The sequence below is a fragment of the Anabrus simplex genome, chromosome 5 (genome assembly GCF_040414725.1).
Source record: "Anabrus simplex isolate iqAnaSimp1 chromosome 5, ASM4041472v1, whole genome shotgun sequence".
In the NCBI taxonomy this organism is placed as follows: Eukaryota; Metazoa; Arthropoda; class Insecta; order Orthoptera; family Tettigoniidae; genus Anabrus; species Anabrus simplex.
In genome coordinates, this window is record NC_090269.1 from 444869726 (window position 1) to 444888285 (window position 18560).

An 18560-nucleotide genomic window follows, 5' to 3' on the forward strand; every position below is an offset into this window, starting at 1 on the left:
GTGATAAAGCAGCACTGCAACAAAACCTTATGCCATAGGAAGATCCTTTAACTGGCAAACTCTTAATTTCATCCCGTCCGCCTTCTTGATTATGATGTCTCCTGAATCAGTCCAAGTGTTTGTAAGCCCAAAACGCTGGATTGCTGTCTTCAAGATGGACATTCTGACAGCCGTAAGGTCTTCACGGATTGTTGTAGATGATCCTTTCAGTTTCCTTTTCTTCGTGAAGACGTCCTGCCGTGAGCGATAAGACACAAATTTCACTAGGATAGGTCGTGTTTTTCCTGGAGATCGAGGTCCTACTCTGTGACACCTATCGATGTCATTAAGTCTCACATCTGCACCTACTGCTTTGCACACGTTGAGCACTAGTTCATCGCAGTTTTCGTTCGAACTTTCAGGAATGCCGAAAATTCTTACATTATTTCTCCGGCTATATTGCTCCAATGAATCACACTTAGCGTCCATATCCTCCTTCAGTTTGCGAATTTCCGCCTCCTTATCAAGTTTTTCAGTTAACTCTGACAACGCTTCGATATTAAATTTTAAACTTTTTTCAAGTTCTTTTATGACCACTTCTGTTATGCGGGTCGAAATGGCCTGCACAATTTTTTCAAGGAAGCTGTCCGAGTTAATGAAGTCGTCCAGCGCGCACTTCACGAGGCGGTCTACGTTGGCAGCACTGGTAATGGCTGGGCTTCCAACTCCGTTGTTTCGGCGACCCATTTTCTTTACAATGCTAATTTGGAATTAAAAGAAGATCAATACCAACAAAACGTGTGTGTATATTGATTGGTCAATACAAATGTAACACTTCCGCCAATTTTTTTCACTTTCACTGCTGTATAACACCTTCAAATCACTTGATTACTGTGGAGCCTCACTCACTCACGTCCGTCACCAAGCATGTACCAGTAAGAGCCTGTTGGGAGATGCGAGCAGTGTGTGGGCGAGCATTATCCTGCTGAAACAGAGCATTGGGCAGCCCCTGAAGGTACGGGAGTGCCACCGGCCGCAGCACATGCTGCACTTAGCGGTGGGCATTTAACGTGCCTTGAATACGCACTAGAGGTGACGTGGAATCATACGCAATAGCGCCCCAAACCATGATGCCGCGTTGTCTAGCGGTAGGGCGCTCCACAGTTACTGCCGGATTTGACCTTTCTCCACGCCGACGCCACACTCGTCTGCGGTGACTATCACTGACAGAACAGAAGCGTGACTCATCGGAGAACACGACGTTCCGCCATTCCCCCATCCAAGTCGCTCTAGCCCGGCATCATGCCAGGCGTGCACGTCTATGCTGTGGAGTCAATGGTAGTCTTCTGAGCGGACGCCGGGAGTGCAGGCCTCCTTCAACCAATCGACGGGAAATTGTTCTGGTCGATATTGGAACAGCCAGGGTGTCTTGCACATGCTGAAGAATGGCGGTTGACGTGGCGTGCGGGGCTGCCACCGCTTGGCGGCGGATGCGCCGATCCTCGCGTGCTGACGTCACTCGGGCTGCGCCTGGACCCCTCGCACGTGCCACATGTCCCTGCGCCAACCATCTTCGCCACAGGCGCTGCACCGTGGACTCATCCCTATGGGTATCGGCTGCGATTTGACGAAGCGACCAACCTGCCCTTCTCAGCCCGATCACCATACCCCTCGTAAAGTCGTCTGTCTGCTGGAAATTCCTCCGTTGACGGCGGCCTGGCATTCTTAGCTATACACGTGTCCTGTGGCACATGACAACACGTTCTACAATGACTGTCGGCTGAGAAATCACGGTACGAAGTGGGCCATTCGCCAGCGCCGTGTCCCATTTATCGTTCGCTACGTGCGCAGCACAGCGGCGCATTTCACATCATGAGCATACCTCAGTGACGTCAGTCTACCCTGCAATTGGCATAAAGTTCTGACCACTCCTTCTTGGTGTTGCATTTGCTCTGTCAGTCAGTATAGATACTCCTAAAGATGTTTAGAATACATTACAGTATGGCATTGACTGTATGGGAATGATGATGGATAAGAGCTGATAGAGAAATAACATGAAGGAAACTAATGAAATGTGCTTTTATGTTGAACGTGATGTTGAAAATTCAGGTTGCAAATAATTAGATAGTAAATAATGTTGGTAAGAGGAGAAAGATTAGCAAAAATCCTGAAAGAGAGGTTGGTAACAAGCAAGTTGGGAGCACACAGCTGTTAGCTTGCATTTGGGAGACGGTGGGTTTGATCCCCGCTGCTGGCAGCACTGGATATGCTTTCTGTGGTTCCCATTTTCACACCAGGCAAATGGCAAATGCCAGATGCCTTAATTAAGGCCATGGCAGCTTCTTTCACCCTCCTAGCCGTTCCCTACCCCATCGTCGACTTAAGACCTATCTGTGTCGGTGCGACATAAAGAATGAAAAATGTATTTGGTAGGATGCATGCTGAGTAACCCAGGATTCTCACAGTTGACTTCAGAAAAGTGTATGGGGTGGGGATTAAGTAAGGCATTGGTATACATTACAGTGGATGTGCAAATGCTTATGAAGAAATTAAGAAGGTTAGCACAGGATATGGTGACATGAACCAGTCTCTAGAGTTGGAGGGGCACTGGTAATATATTAGCATTGTCCGCAGTTTCTCACGAATGTGCCTATGATTTATTCTCAGCCATTGCATGTGTTATTGTTTGAAGTAAAAGCTATGAACCTGTGTGATTTGGATTCCATTCATGAATAGAGGTTGTGTGGCTGTGATAAAGTAATTGACAGTCAAGGAAAGCTACAGGCTTGCTTCCGTGCTTGGTTAGTCCATGAACTTGTAGCCCAAACAATGATGATGATGGTGATGATATATTTTCTGTTCCTTGTTTCAGTAGAAAATTAGTGGAAGTAATAAATACTTCAGGTGCTGTGTGAAATGGACCAGAAAGTTGAGATCAAGGAAGAACCGGTCTTGTTTGATGAAAAAGCAAGTACGTCATTTGTAAGTATCCTTCCAGATTAATTTATAGTGACTAGAATTAAATTCATGTTTAACAATTCTGTGTTAATATATATTGGAACTGAACTCCTTAATATCCTACTCTTTTAATTAGTGAACATTCGGGGTTATTCTAGGTGATTCAGAATAGTAAACAAACTCTCCAACTAGCACTTCTACAAGTGTTTCATTGTTTTCTCCTTCCATTGCTGGACACATGTAGGGCAGCTAATAGCGCTAACAGTTACAACATGATACAATGCTTGTAGGTTCATTTCCATTTTTTAAGTTTAACATTGATGGTAAAATACTGAATTTATTGTGGAAGAATAAAATTTATTTGGTCAGCTGTTGAGATATGGGCCAATCTCTCATCTGATGCCCATCTGTGTATTACGTAGATATAGACACTAAGGAGGTGCTCCATGTGGTTACCATCCATCCTTACACATGCTTCAGACACTCTTGTCAGTGAAGCATGAACTCTTGGGGTCATACCTGCACTCAGATTTGGTTGTGTGAATTGTTAAGGCCCCTGTAACACGTATGTTATGGATAGGTTGGGCTTACACCCATGTATGTAGTGTTCCCATTGGCAGAAATTGAAAGGATTCAGGGCAGGTGAATGGGGAGACTCTGCTACTGGCATCTACTCAACTAATCATTCACCCATGATATGTTTGGTTTAGATGCTGTTGCATAAGGTACAGAACTTGAATTATTAGCCTATCGTGCATGAAATACATCTGTTATCTTTCTGCAATGGTGAAGTTCCCCAATAGAGCTGCCAATTCATTGTAGGTATGGAAATTGGTGATACTCGGTACCTGTTAATGTTAAAGTTTGTGGTAAAATGTGTTGTCTTACGGGTCTATCACCCACGATAACTGCCGACAGTTGATACTGAAGCAAACCTAATGCTATATCTCCATGATTGCTCAAGAATTTACATCTGCCTGCACGGATGTGTTCTGGTAAATTAATGTGCCATCTCTTGTGAATCCTGCAACTTCAGTAAATAAAATGCTGTCTGGGGACAGTGCATCTTCAGTGTCCTAGCTAGGAACCAGTGACAGAACTGTAATGTCGACATACACTCATGCTTAGAAATTAAGGATAATGCTGATACATGGTGAAACAATGGTATGGTGGGCGGATTACGGTTTTAAATCACCTTGATATATGAGCATTTTCTGCATTTGACCTGCATTCGTCGCACGGTAGTGCTGGCAGCAGTCCAAATATGCAGAGGTATGTTGGTGCATGTCAGAGTACGGTGCAGCGAGTAAGTGTGCAGATCTGTACAAAGGTGAAAAATGAGAGTATCCTCCTATTCAATACATCATATACTCCATCATTAGACGGAGTAAACAAATTCAAACATGTTATGGCTCGTTTGAGCCATCTTCAATGAAAAATGAGGGGGGTTGAAATAATTTACATAATATAAGTAAAAAAATGCAAAAAAAAACATAATGAAGGAGCAAATGAAAAAACAAAAGAGAGCCTAGATGGAAACAAAATAGCACAAACATACAATATTTATATTAATATGCAGAGCCAAAAACAACTCACTTAGGTTAACACAGTTTTTAGTTCCAATTCTTATTTTAAATGAACACCTGTTTCACTGAATTTTGTCGCAGTGAGTTGTTTTTTGCCCTGCATATTGATGTAAATATTGTATACTTGTGCTAATTTTGTTTCCGTCTAGGCTCTCTTTTGTTTGTTTTTTAATTTGCTCCTTCATTATGTTTTTTGGCATTTTTTAACTTATATTATGTAAATTATTTCAACCCCCCTCATTTTTCACTGAAGATGGCTCAAACGATCCAAAACATGTTTTAATTTGTTTACTCCGTCCAATGATGGAATATATGATGTATTGAATAGGAGGATACTCTCATTTTTCACCTTTGTAAAGTGAAAACCATCAATACAGAATGATTCTAATATCTTGTAATAAGCGTGCAGATGTTTTCAGACGTGCTAATGGTGACTGTGTGATGAAAATGGCTCAACGAACACATATTGATGACGTTATGAGGGGTAGAATAATAGGGCGACTGGAGGCTGGTCAAACACAGCAGGTCGTAGCACGGGCCCTCAATGTTCCACAAGGTGTGATCTCAAGATTATGGCAACGATTCCAGCAGACAGGAAACGTGTCCAGGCGCTACAGTATGGGACGTCCGCAGTGTACAACACCACAAGAAGACTGATATCTCACCATCAGTGCCCGCAGACAGCCACGGAGTACTGCAGATAGCCTTGCTCGGGACCTTGCCACAGCCACTGGAACAGTTGTCTCCAGACACACCGTTCACAGACGACTGAACAGACATGGTTTATTCGCCTGGAGACCTGCAAGGTGCATTCCACTGATCCCTGTTCACAGGAGAGCCCGTAAAGCCTGGTGTCGAGAACACAGTACATGGTCATTGGAACAGTGGTCTCAGGTTATGTTCACAGACGAGTCCATGTTTACTCTGAACAGTGATTCTCGCCGGGTTCTCATCTGGTGTGAACCGGGAACCAGACACCAACCCCGTAATGTCCTTGAAAGTGACGTGTATGGAGGTAGTGGTTTGATGGTGTGGGGTGGGATTATGATTGGTGTACATACACCCCTGCATGTCTTTGACAGAGGAAATGTAATAGGTCAGGTGTATCGGGACGTCATTTTGCACCAGTCTGTGCATCTTTTCAGGGGTGCAGTGGGTCCCACCTTACTCCTGATGGATGATAACGCACGGCCCCACCGAGCTGCCATCGTGTAGGAGTACCGTCAAACAGAAGATATCCGGCCAATAGAGTGGCCTGCCTTTTCTCCAGACCTAAGCCCCATCGAGCACGTCTGGGATGCTCTCGGTCGATGTATCACTGCACGTCTTCAAACCCCTAGGACGCTTCAGGAGCTCTGACAGGCACCGGTGCAAGAATGAGAGGCTATATCCCAGCAGCTGCTTGACCACCTGATCCAGAGTATGCCAAACCTTTGTGCCTGTGTACGTGTGCATGGTGATCACATCCTATATTGATGTCGGGGTACATGCGCAGGAAACAGTGGCGTTTTGTAGCACATGTGTTTTGGGACGGTTTTCTCAACTTATCACCAATACCGTGGACTTACGGATATGTTTCGTTTGTGTTCACTATGTGCCTATACTATTAGCGCCAGTTTTGTGTAGTGTCACGTATGGCACCACAATACGCAATTATCCTTAATTTATGAGCATGAGTGCAGTTGTCTGGTGGCCAAAGAGCTTGCACACGTTGGATAAGGAGTGTGTGGTTATCCTCAGTATTTTCAGTTCTTCACAAAATTGTTGTTGAAGAATTACGTTTTTTAAGGGACAACACAAGCATCTCCGTCTCCAGCAGTGGACTGTGTGACTCCTACTGGATCTGTTCTCCTTGCTGCAAATGATCCTATGTCTGCAAGTCAGCAGGATAGCCTGCTGAATAATACTGCAGAAGGAATGTGGAATTGTGGATGTTGTTCATTATACATAACACGGGCCTGTAGCTAATCCATAGTGGAATTCCATGTCTGGCATTTCCTTCAAGAAATAGTAAGACTCATTTTCACCATTTAAATCATTCACTCTCTACTGAATCTCCAGTTTTGCTCTGATACATTACTGCACTAGCAACACAACCTGAAATGTACCAGTAACACACTCAGTGCACTGCAAACGCAACCATCAGAAATGAACAGTGATCTTCAATGGGAAGACGGTCTACATCACCGAATGCTACACATACTCGGCAGAGATAAGATTGCCCTCATCTCAACAGGTATTGGTTTTGGATATTGAATTATGGGGTTATTCTACCATTGACCAATATTACCTACTGTAGGAATATGGGACACCTTTTACACTTTTATTCTTGTTATCCCTTTATTATACTTTCAATTTACTTTCCATATTTCTTATAGGCTTCAGCAGATGTAAAGGATGAAGTAACCATTGAAGAACCTACAGTTGATCAACTTGTACAATGTTTCAAAGAAGAGGAGAAGTAAGTACATTTTATATCTTACACCCGTAACACTAACTCCCTCTGTGTACAAGTCAACCTCGGGATCCCATGGCCCAGGTAGTCATAATGTTAAAAGTGTGATACTTTGTGTTGTACAATGTCAGCAAGTGTACCCAACCAAATTCATGATAACTCAGCCGTTGACCCTCGAGAGCTTCGGTGTACTTTGCTATCTAGTGGACCTTAGAGTGAGATAGAAAAGCAGCCAGCCAGATGTCCTGCATGCCTGCTTATCACCCAGAGGCTCTGGTTTCAATTTCTGGTCTGGTCGTGTATTTTTACGTTAATCCAAGAACTGGTTCAAATGCCACTTAGCTTACCTGATGAAAATTGTGGAGGTATCTGATGGTGAGATGGCTGCCCAGGTCGATAAATCCAAGAATATAGGCTGAGAAGATTCATTGCACTGACCAGAAATCACCTCATAATGTGCAGGCCTTGAGGCTGAGTAGTGATCGCTTGGTAGGCCAAGGTAGGCCCATTATGGCTGTAGCACTGTGGGATCATGTTTTTTATGTTTGGAAATTCTGTCCAATTTTAACAACCTACTGGACTTAAATGACTTGACGTTCATGCGAATATTGGCTAGGCCTTCAACTCAAATGATGAGACTTTCACGCGCCATGGCATACTTACTAGGTTATATTTTGATCACCCCTGCACGGGTCTGCACCGAACCCAATACGTAAAAACACGACTGGAGATTCAAGGACGTGGACTCCGATCAGGAGAGGCAGATAACAGCCTCGAACTGAAGACGTTGGTTAATAATAATAATTCATGACAAGGAAAAAGAAACTAACTACCAGCAATAAAAATCAAATAAAATTAAATGAGGGTTTATTAAGATAAAAATGTAAATGCAAGAAAGGAAGCCACCAAAGAAAAATAAAAAAAATTATTACATACGTGCTTTTGTCCTTCAGGTTAGTAGAAGCTAGCATCGTAACCGTTCAAGCACAACATACCATAAATATATGGATAAACAATACCTTACGGCCTGCTCACTGCTTAATTAATATATTCACAACATATTGAAAAATCATTGACGGAAAAGATCCTCATGGACTTATATTGGTCATTTCTTTCCGCGAAGTAGTTCACATTTTATTTACCAAACGTTACCCAAGCCTCCATCATTATTACAGCATCAACAATGACCATCTCAAGGATAAGACATCACGCAGCCTCTCGGAGTAGAGCGAACAATAGTTACATGAAGGCAATGAAGGTATTGAGATGGCCAGGGGAGCAGCATCTCTGTACCAAAGAGCACACAAAAGGGCAAAGAAAATAAAGCGGGTGTGCGCATCACCCGAATTAAAAATGAAACCAAAATGGCGGCCATAAGAACGAGCAAAACGGTCATAAAATAGACCAAGACAAAAATAATAAACACTGCACTCGAAGTGAAAAAACAAGTGTACAAGGAATAAATAAAAAGGAAACATAAATTAACTGACTGATACGACATCCTTTTAGCCCATCGCTCGCTCTCACACATACACACAAACATTCAGGCATTGTCGATATCGGGCAACAATAGGGTCAATAACCTCTTTTCAAAACAGATCGTAAACACATGTAGTATGACTCACCTGGCCATAAGTAAGTTCCCACACACGACGTAGAAACGTGCACACTGCAAATATGTTATAAGCAGGACGATATGGGCCCACGGCCCACGTACAAGCCCACCAACACAGGCGCTGGGTACGACGTATCTCTGTGTTGACACCCAGAGCCTACTAACATTTGGTGGCAATAAAGAAGTATAATGTCGTGCACATAATGACAATTCTCGTAGAGACCCAGTTACCTCGTCACCACCACCACAATAATGCCCGCAAACACACACCCATTCATATCGCGGGGCAAAGACGTATATCAGTCAGTCGCGATTACAAGGCACTTGAAACAGCCACAAGATAAACATAAAATAAAAGTGAAAACACAGGCTCACATTACCTGAGGTTGAAGCTGATCAATTAAAAATCAGAATATGAATACAGGCAGAGTTTTAACCTGATAAAATCCCATCCATAATTCAAAAATGCTGATCTGAGTAGAGGCGACTCCATCTTTTTTTCTTTTAGGTCATAACAGCAACAAAGACATCATGTCAAGGAGATAAAAGTCAAAGACTCGCGGAAGGAAGGACCAACCGTTTACAAATCAGGGGCGCTGCCCTCTGCGGTACAGTTTGGGAAATAGTTAATAGCCAGTTTAGTGAAGTCAAACGAGAGCTAATGCAAGCTCTTAGCAATCACAGATAAACCTACATGTTATGAACATGCTAAACGAGCCTGTTTCATCATCCCACAGCCCCGTTTTAAAATGTGTCTTCCTTTGGTGATCAGCCAAGGGACATATTTTAAAATGAGACTCAAACCTTATAACTAGAGTGTGCACACATCTAAACCTAAAGAATGTTACATCCTAACTACAACTGAATGAAACACACAAGACAGATACAGTTACGAGCTATGTACACATCAAGGTATTATGAAATCCAGTTCATCTCATTTTGAAGTTCAGTATTTTCTTGATTAACAATAACAGGCTGAATTAATCAGCCTCTCTTCCCTTTTTTCTTATCCCTTTATTTTTACGCAATTTATTTCATGTCTCCACCAGCGATGGTCGGAATAGCTGAGTGAAAGTGAGATTGGGAGTCCTCTTCTCTCCATGGAATCTGCATTCATTTTGTCTCATTTCCAATTCATGACATACGATTATTATTTTTCCTTTCCGGTCTCTCTTTTTCATCAATGTTATCCCAGAAAGAAAAGGAATTTTAGAAGATTGCCAATTTTGCTACAAGCAAAAGAACATGTACAAGTATTAAACCTAATATTACAAATTAATGAAGTATTTATTATTGGCTCCGTGGATGATAAACTTTCAACAAAGACACGTGAGCCTTACTAAATTTGTTACTTTTCAGGTCCTGTAGTTCAACGGTGACAGGTCCCAAGAATCTGACTACCTTTTTGGGGCCTGACCATTTATGACACAGTTTGGCAGTGACCTGGTTAGCTGCAGAACTGACAGGAAACATTTTCACCACCACCAAGTCTCCAATTTGCACAGCGACCTCTCTTCTGCCCCGGTAGAACCGTTCAGCCACCCGGTCTCGTGCACGGATCAAGTGGGCGACTGCTTCTTTCCATTTCTGTTCAATCTCTACGTTCCTTGACGGTTTGCTCAGGTATTCAATATTCCATTTCAACTCCAATGGGTCAGCCAGATTTCTACGAATGAATAATTCTGCCGGGCTGGGGCAATGGGACTCGTGGAGTGCACTGTTGAAAGCTAGAACAAAAAAATCAAGATTTTCATCCCAGGTCTGCTGATCAGCGCTATGGTAAGCACTCAGACAGGCCTTGAGATTGCGATGAAATCTTTCGATGTGTGAGGGTTTGGGATAGTGGGGGCTCAGAAAAACCTGCTTCACTCCCCATCCGAAACACAAATGACGAAATTTATTGCCACTGAAGGTAGACGCATTGTCAGTTACTAACATTTTCGGGGGGCCATAAACTCGGAAAATATGGTGAGATAGAAGGCGAATGGCGCTGCTCGAGTTAATTTTTCTAACCGGAAACAACCAGACGAATTTAGAGAAGGCGTCAACTACCGACAGAATTCCGATGTTGCCATTTTTGGACTTCATAAGAGGGCCAAAAAAATCTACAAACAACTTTTCTCTGGGGTAAAATGCAATGTCAGCGGAATGAAGACCAGTTTGACAGGATTGCGCAGGTTTGCACCTTTGACATATGTCGCAACTTTTCGCATACTCCAGTACATTCTTTTTCAGGTTGGGCCAAAAGAAATCCCGAGAGATACTATTCGGGGTTTTGAATTGACCCAGATGAGCACCTAGGTAAGAGTCATGGTAGTAGTGTAACATCATGGTTCATAATGCCAGAGGAACGAAAACCTTGTCTTGCCATTTTTACGGCTGCGGTGGACTAACAGTCCTCGTCTGACATCAAATGATTTGTCTCGAAGAGACCCATCGGCGACACCCTTCATCAGCTCCTGACATTCAATATCATTTTTTTGATGCTCGGAGATGTCTGTGAAAGACCAGGGATAACTTTGTGCAAAATGTTGACGCTTTCAACAACTCGGATGGATAACAATCGTCTTTGGGTTCGACCTCACTCTCCGGCACTCCATCGAACATGCGCGTCAGACAGTCGGCCACCACATTTTCTTTTCCTCGAACGTGAACAATGGTGAATTTATAAGCTGACAAATGGAGTATCCATCTACCCGTTCTACCGAGTCGTTTGACATTAGCGCTCATCCATGATAGCGCTTGGTTGTCCGTATGGACAAAGAAATGGCGGTGTTCCAAATAAGACCGGAATTTTTCAACTCCCAAGACTATGGCTAGGCATTCTTTTTCATAGATAGAGTACCGCAATTCAGCTCCGTACAACAACTTGCTGAAGAACGCAATGGGAACCAGCTTCCCATCCTCATCGGATTGATTTAATACGGCAGAAACTGCAAGTTCACTAGAGTCGCACTGTAAAACGAAATCACGGGAGAAATTTGGACTGTAAAGAACAGGGGCTTGACAGAGGGCATCTTTCAACTGATTGAAGGCATTGGCTTGAGGTTCGTCCCAGACGAAGCGACTATTTTTCTTTTTGAGAAGGTTTAAGGGGGCCGAAATTTGGGAGAAATCCTTAATGAAACGACTGTAGAAGCCAACCATACCCAAGAATCTTCTAACGCCACGTACATTCTTTGGGCGAGGAAATTCTCTAATACATTTGACTCTGTCAGGGTTCACAGCAATGCCGGACTCGGAGATGACATGGCCAAGAAAATTCAGGCGCTTAGAGCAGAGAGACACCTTTCTGGGATTGATGGTAAAACCGTGCTTGCGCAAACGGGTGAGTACCTCGCGCAGGTGAGCTAGGTGTTCGTCGAAGCTCGTGGAATATATGAGAATATCATCCAAAAAATTGAATACACTAGAATATTTTAGGTCTCCGAAGATCAAGTCCATCACCCGACTAAGCGCTTGGCCACCAATTGAGATACCCATCGGCACTTTATTGAATTCGAAAAGCCCAAAAGGAGTGGCGAAGGCGGTGCAAGGACGACTCTTGGGGTCTAAGGGGATTTGATAGTACGCCGAATTGAAATCAAAAACAGTGATGAACCTTGCACCATGAAAATGTTGAAATGCTCTTTCGATGGTAGGCAACGGGAAACTGTCGAAGACGATGTTCTTATTGACTTTTCGATAGTCGACCACGAACCTAAATCGACCGTCCTTTTTGGGGACAAGGAAAGCGGGGCTACTATAGGGCGATGTTGAGGGACTGATGACCTTCCTTTCTAACAAATCGTTTACCATTTCGCGCATAGAGCACAATTTAGGGGGTGAACAGCTAAATGGAGGGGACCTAACAGGGGTGTCGTTATTGAGTTCGATTGAATAGGAAAAATTCTTGGCACAACCCAGATCGGCAGTCAGCACATCGGAAAATTCTTCTAACAGACCGTTCAACATCAAGGTTTGATTTTCAGTCAATTCACACGAGGCGTTGGGCAGTGGAGATTCCACGATGGCGCATGCAGTGCCACGCTGAAAGGGGGTTTCAAAGGGCTAACTCACATCAGATTTGAACCGAAAGGCAAAGGTACGACTGATGAAATCAATGGACAAACCAGTTGCCAACATGAAATCTGATCCTAAAATGACCGGGACAGACAAGTCGGGAACAATATTGAACGTCCAGTCCCATGACAAACCACGAATTTTGATATGACACTCGACACGACCCACGGCACACAGCTGACGCCCATCAGCGGACATGAACTTTCCCAGGTCCTCACAGGCAGGCAGATACGTCAAATTGAGGGAAGATACAAGGGATTGGCGGCTGATGAACGAAACACTCGACCCGGTATCCAATAAGGCATAAACAATTCGCGATCCTATCAAAATCTTGGCCCAGGGTGTAGACGAGGGGTGACCCCAGATTCTTTTATTCACACCAATATCAGGCGCCAACGGTGGGCCATCATGCCAGCGCGCCTTCAGTTTCCCTGCTCAGGATTGTATCGCGGACACACGCGCCGAGTAACACCAGTAAGACCACAATTAAAACATTTGAGAGGACTCTTAGACTGGCAGTACTTTGAAATATGTCCCAGTTTACCACAATTCCAGCATTTTCTAACAGTGGCGTTGCTTATGGTAGTCGGATTAGAGGGTTGAATGGCGTTGACATAGCGCCGAGGTGGGGATGCAAGGTCGGACTTACGATCGGGACTGCCACAAGGCCGAGACGAAGAGGGGGTGGCACCAAAGGAAACCGACTTGATGGGTACACGACAGGCAACATCGGGAAAAGAACAATTGGAAGGAGTAGGAGGTGGATGATACATCTTGTTCTGACTGACTGTCGATTCGAACTCACGGCCTAAATTTATAATGTCTTCAACACAGTCTACTTGGCACCTCTTTATATATAATTTGTAGTCAGGGGCCAGATTTCGATAAAATTGGTCAAAGATCTCATATTCCGGTGCCTTAACGCTTAAAACGATTGAATAGGTTTAGAATGCCTGTGGCGTAATCGTCGATACCTTCTCCCATTCTCTGAGTCCTTCTAAAAATTTCCTGTTTCAAACAATAATCCATGTCTGATAAACCAAATTGCTGCTTAATGCGGACGGCGAAATCATCCCACGACCGAATATTGACTTTCATCAATCTAAACCATCTCAAAGCCGGCCCTTCTAACATTCCGGGGATGACGGATACGAATAGATTGAGGGGGAGCGAGCTGCACTCCGCAATGTCTTCCACCCGCTCTAAGAATTCAATCACGCTAGAACTATTGCCTTCCCCCGAAAAATTTAATTTCCATTTACGGACTACATCAAACACAGGATTAACATTTGCATTAGCGTTCGGTTAACAAGCAGGACTGGAAATAGGAGAAACGGGCTCCTCATGGTTCAGGTCAAGGGCACGATTACGACACTCCATAACATTTCCACAATCAGGGCACCTAGCACTATCATTATCGGACGCAACTGAAGCATTAAGCTCATCAGTATCCTCCCCTTTATCTCTCACAGCGTCGGGCATTTCCGTAGTCAAAACATCGGTATGTTTACTCATCACAATCGTTTTCTGACTCTCCATTATCCACACGATTGTATTCAACTCAAATAAACACAACGCATACACGCCGATTGGCACAACAATGCAGATAAATAGAATATATGACTCAAAATTAAGGTCAGAATAATAGTGGCTTCACAAGATAAATTAAGAGAAATTGAGGCTTCATATAATAAAATAAGCATAAATCACCACCTACAGTTCCATCTCGTCCAAGTCTATTACAGAGGAGACGTCCTGATCGAGCACGCATCTGCTACCATTTGCACCGAACCCAATACGTAAAAACACGACGGGAGATTCGAGGACGTGGACTCCGATCAGGAGAGGCAGATAACAGCCTCGAACTGAAGACGTTGATTAATAATAATAATTCATGACAAGGAAAAAGAAGCTAACTACCAGCAATAAAAATCAAATAAAATTAAATGAGGGTTTATTAAGATAAAAATGTAAATGCAAGAAAAGAAGCCACCAAAGGAAAATAAAAAAAATTATTACATACGTGCTTTTGTCCTTCAGGTTAGTAGAAGCTAGCATCGTAACCGTTCGAACCCAACATACCAATAATATATGGATAAACAATACCTTATGACCTGCTCACTGCTTAATTAATATATTCACAACATATTGAAAAATCATTGACGGAAAGATCCTCATGGACTTATATTGGTCATTTCTTTCCGCGAAGTAGTTCACATTTTACTCACCAAACATTACCCAAGCCTCCACCATTATTACAGCATCAACAATGACCATCACAAGGATAAGACATCACGCAGCCTCTCGGAGTAGAGCGAACAATAGTTACATGAAAGCAATGAAGGTATCGAGATGGCCAGGGGAGCAGCATCTCTGTACCAAAGAGCACACAAAAGGGCAAAGGAAATAAAGCGTGTGTGCGCATCACCCGAATTAAAAATGAAACCAAAATGGCGGCCATAAGAACGAGCAAAACGGTCATAAAATAGACCAAGACAAAAATAATAAACACCTCACTCGAAGTGAAAAAACAAGTGTACGAGGAGTAAATAAAAAGGAAACATAAATTAACTGACCGGTACGACATCCCTTTAGCCCCTCGCTCGCTCTCACACATACACACAAACATTCAGGCATTGTCGATATCGGGCAACAATAGGGTCAATAACCTCTTTTCAAAACAGATCGTAAACACATGTAGTATGACTCACCTGGCCATAAGTAAGTTCCCACACACGACGTAGAAACGTGCACACTGCAAATATGTTATAAGCAGGACGATATGGACCCACGGCCCACGTACAAGCCCACCAACACAGGCGCTGGGTACGACGTATCTCCGTGTCGACACCCAGAGCCTAGTAACATTTGGTGGCAATAAAGAAGTATAATGTCGTGCACATAATGACAATTCTCGTAGAGACCCAGTTACCTCGTCACCACCACCACCACAATAATGCCCGCAAACACACACCCATTCATATCGCGGGGCAAAGACGTATATCAGTCAGTCGCGATTACAAGGCACTTGGAACAGCCACAAGATAAACATAAAATAAAAGTGAAAACACAGCTCACATTACCTGAGGTTGGAGCTGATCAATTAAAAATCAGAATATGAATACAGGCAGAGTTTAAACCTGATAAAGACCCATCGATAATTCAAAAATGCTATTCCGAGTAGAGGCGACTCCATCTTTTTTCTTTTAGGTCATAACAACAACAAAGACATCATGTCAAGGAGATAAAAGTCAAAGACTCGCGGAAGGAAGGACCATCCGTTTACAAAGCAGGGGCGCTGCCCTCTGCGGTACAGTTTGGGGAATATTTAATAGCCAGTTTAGTGAAGTCAAACGAGAGCTAATGCAAGCTCTTAGCAATCACAGATAAACCTACATGATATGAACATGCTAAACGAGCCTGTTTCAGGTCTCCTTTCTGTGATCCCCCTTTTGCGATCTTCTATAAGTAGAACAGGAATGTGATTTATTTTCGGCTCTCCTTCTGAGAACTTCTACCATAACACATCGCCCAATTCTAGCCTCTGAAAGCACAAACTTTTCTTAGGTGTTAGTCAGTCTCCTTGCCACGGTTCCAGATGTAGTAAAGACCAGTGACAGCAATGCTATTGCTGAGTTATTGAAAATGATTTGGAGGACAGTTATGGCAGTTATCATGATAATGGTAAGGAGATTTTAAGTGAAGGTGACAATTCATCAGGTAAAAGTTACTGTGAAATTGTATTGAAAGTTCCATGTGCGAAAGCAAAACATAATGACTGGGTTGTGGGTTAGTAGTAATGATATTGATCAAGTTACAGGCTCTCTAGGGGTGTCGGGAGAACTGAGAGGCAAATATTTAGATAATTTTGTATCAGAAATCCCTGTGATTTTGGAGTTTATTGACCCATTGCTTTTCCGCATTGCATGGGAAACAAATATTTAGCTGGGGACAATTAATGGAACCAGATAAGAAAAGAAAAGGATACATGATATCAAGTGGTTTGACACTAATGGGGATGACATTAAGGCCTGCTTTGCTCTCTGCATTCTGATATCCCAGGTTCGTAAACTTTGAAACGTAACCCATGGCATCAGAGCTCTGAAGGTCCTTGGCAGAGTTTAATGATATTTTTTGGTGGTAATGATTTGCAGTGCAATACTCCAAAAGTGCTATAATCACTTCAGATAACATTTCTATTGGAAAAATTATTGGTGAATGAAAAATGTACTCTCCACTGTTTGTCATAATGCAGTGCTGAAAGCCTGGAGCTGGCATCCATACGTCGGCCACAGCGGAGCGATGTGAACAGTGTTGTCAGACTGCCGTTAGCTGATCTGCCACCATTATGGTTGGTGCTTGACCTAAGTGAGGATATCAAACTCATCCAGGTTCTCAATAGTACACAATTTGCGGAAATAGCTGTAGAAGGAGCCGATTATTCATGTGGTGTAGTAGCTGCTCGCTAAATGGCCATAGAACCTGCACAATGCATTCAAAGTCTGACGTCAGGAAAATAAAGAACGGTTCCGGGATGGTTATGCTGGCCATTATCAGGCTCATTCTTTACATTTAACAGTGACTCAGTGAATAATTCTATATGTAAATAAACATCTGTCACTTTTCACCGTCAATGTGCGCAGTATTATGCCACCTGGATGGTTACAAAATATCCACGCATCGCGTGAAAGCCTTGACCTGACCATTGTATGTGTCAGTGAGAGCTGGTTGTCCAACAAAATTTATGACTCAGAATTGTTTCATGACGCGCTGATATATTTCCGTAAGGCTCGGTCCCATAGCTGTGCAGGGGGAGTTCTAATAGCAGTCAAGCCAGAATGTCACCCAACTTGAGTTTGTTACGTGGAGACAATTGCCAAAGCCCTGTGGGTAGAAATTTATTTATTATTTATTTATTTATTGACTTTAGCAGTGGCGAAGTTAGGGTTCGTGGCCGTCTCTTACACTTAACCACATAATTAATCTACAGATAATACATATATAAAAGAAAAACACTATTCTATCATAAAATCAAAGATAAGCTAAAAATTACAGATTTGGACAACATATAATTTCTATTTATAAAATAGAATAAAATTCGGAGCGTATAGATAATGAGAGACAGTCATAATGAAAAAGTAAGATACAAACTGGAAGAAATGAGCAGTGCATAAAGAGAACACAGTAAGTAATAAAGTAAATGGAAATATAAGTATGGCCGTAAAAACGTGATCTATGTACATGAGTAAGTAGCTAAATATAATGTACATTGCACTATAATAATAATAATAATAATAATAATAATAATAATAATAATAATAATAATAATCATAATATACGTCATCATACACACAAAACAATCAGCGGTATTCAACAGATAATCTCCACGTGCAGTCTTAAATTTCGATATTGATTTTGAGTTCCTGACAGCAGCTGGGAGTGAATTCCAAAGTTGTGACCCAGCCACAACGAAGGATCTGTTATACATTGAAGAGTGGTTGACGGAAATAGCGAGGGAAGTGCCAGATCTGGTGTTACAATTATGGAATGTGGATAATAAATGGAATTTTGAAGAGATGTATTTGGGTAGATTTTCCTTCTGAGATCAATATATCAACGTAAGTACATGGAATTTCTGTCGCCTCTCGGGTTTCAGCCAGGAAAGAAATGTGTAGCTAGGGGTTATGTGTGCATCGTAACTCAAGTTAAAAACAAATCGAAGACCAGAGTTCAATGCTCATTGAAGTTTCATAGTTTGTTCACGGGTAGCATCAATGAGGACAAAGTCGCAGTAGTCAAGTATTGGTAGTATCAAAGTTTGGAGTAGTTTTATCTCCACGTCTTTTGGCAAGATGTCCTTATGTCGTTTCAGAGGGTGTAGCGTCGCGTACATCTTTCTACGTGT

General features: G+C 42.7%; 1 protein-coding gene across 1 annotated transcript in view; it reads left to right on the forward strand.

Annotated features, from left to right (window-relative positions):
* Nucleotides 1–18560, forward strand: part of LOC136874629 (zinc finger protein 84-like) — a 91741-nt gene that overhangs the window by 46901 nt on the left and 26280 nt on the right. Inside the window, exons 2-3 of the mRNA XM_068227892.1 lie at nt 2855–2961; nt 6902–6984. Of these exons, the coding sequence (XP_068083993.1) occupies nt 2896–2961; nt 6902–6984 (149 nt within the window). The 5' untranslated portion in view covers nt 2855–2895. The remainder of the gene's footprint in view (nt 1–2854; nt 2962–6901; nt 6985–18560) is intronic.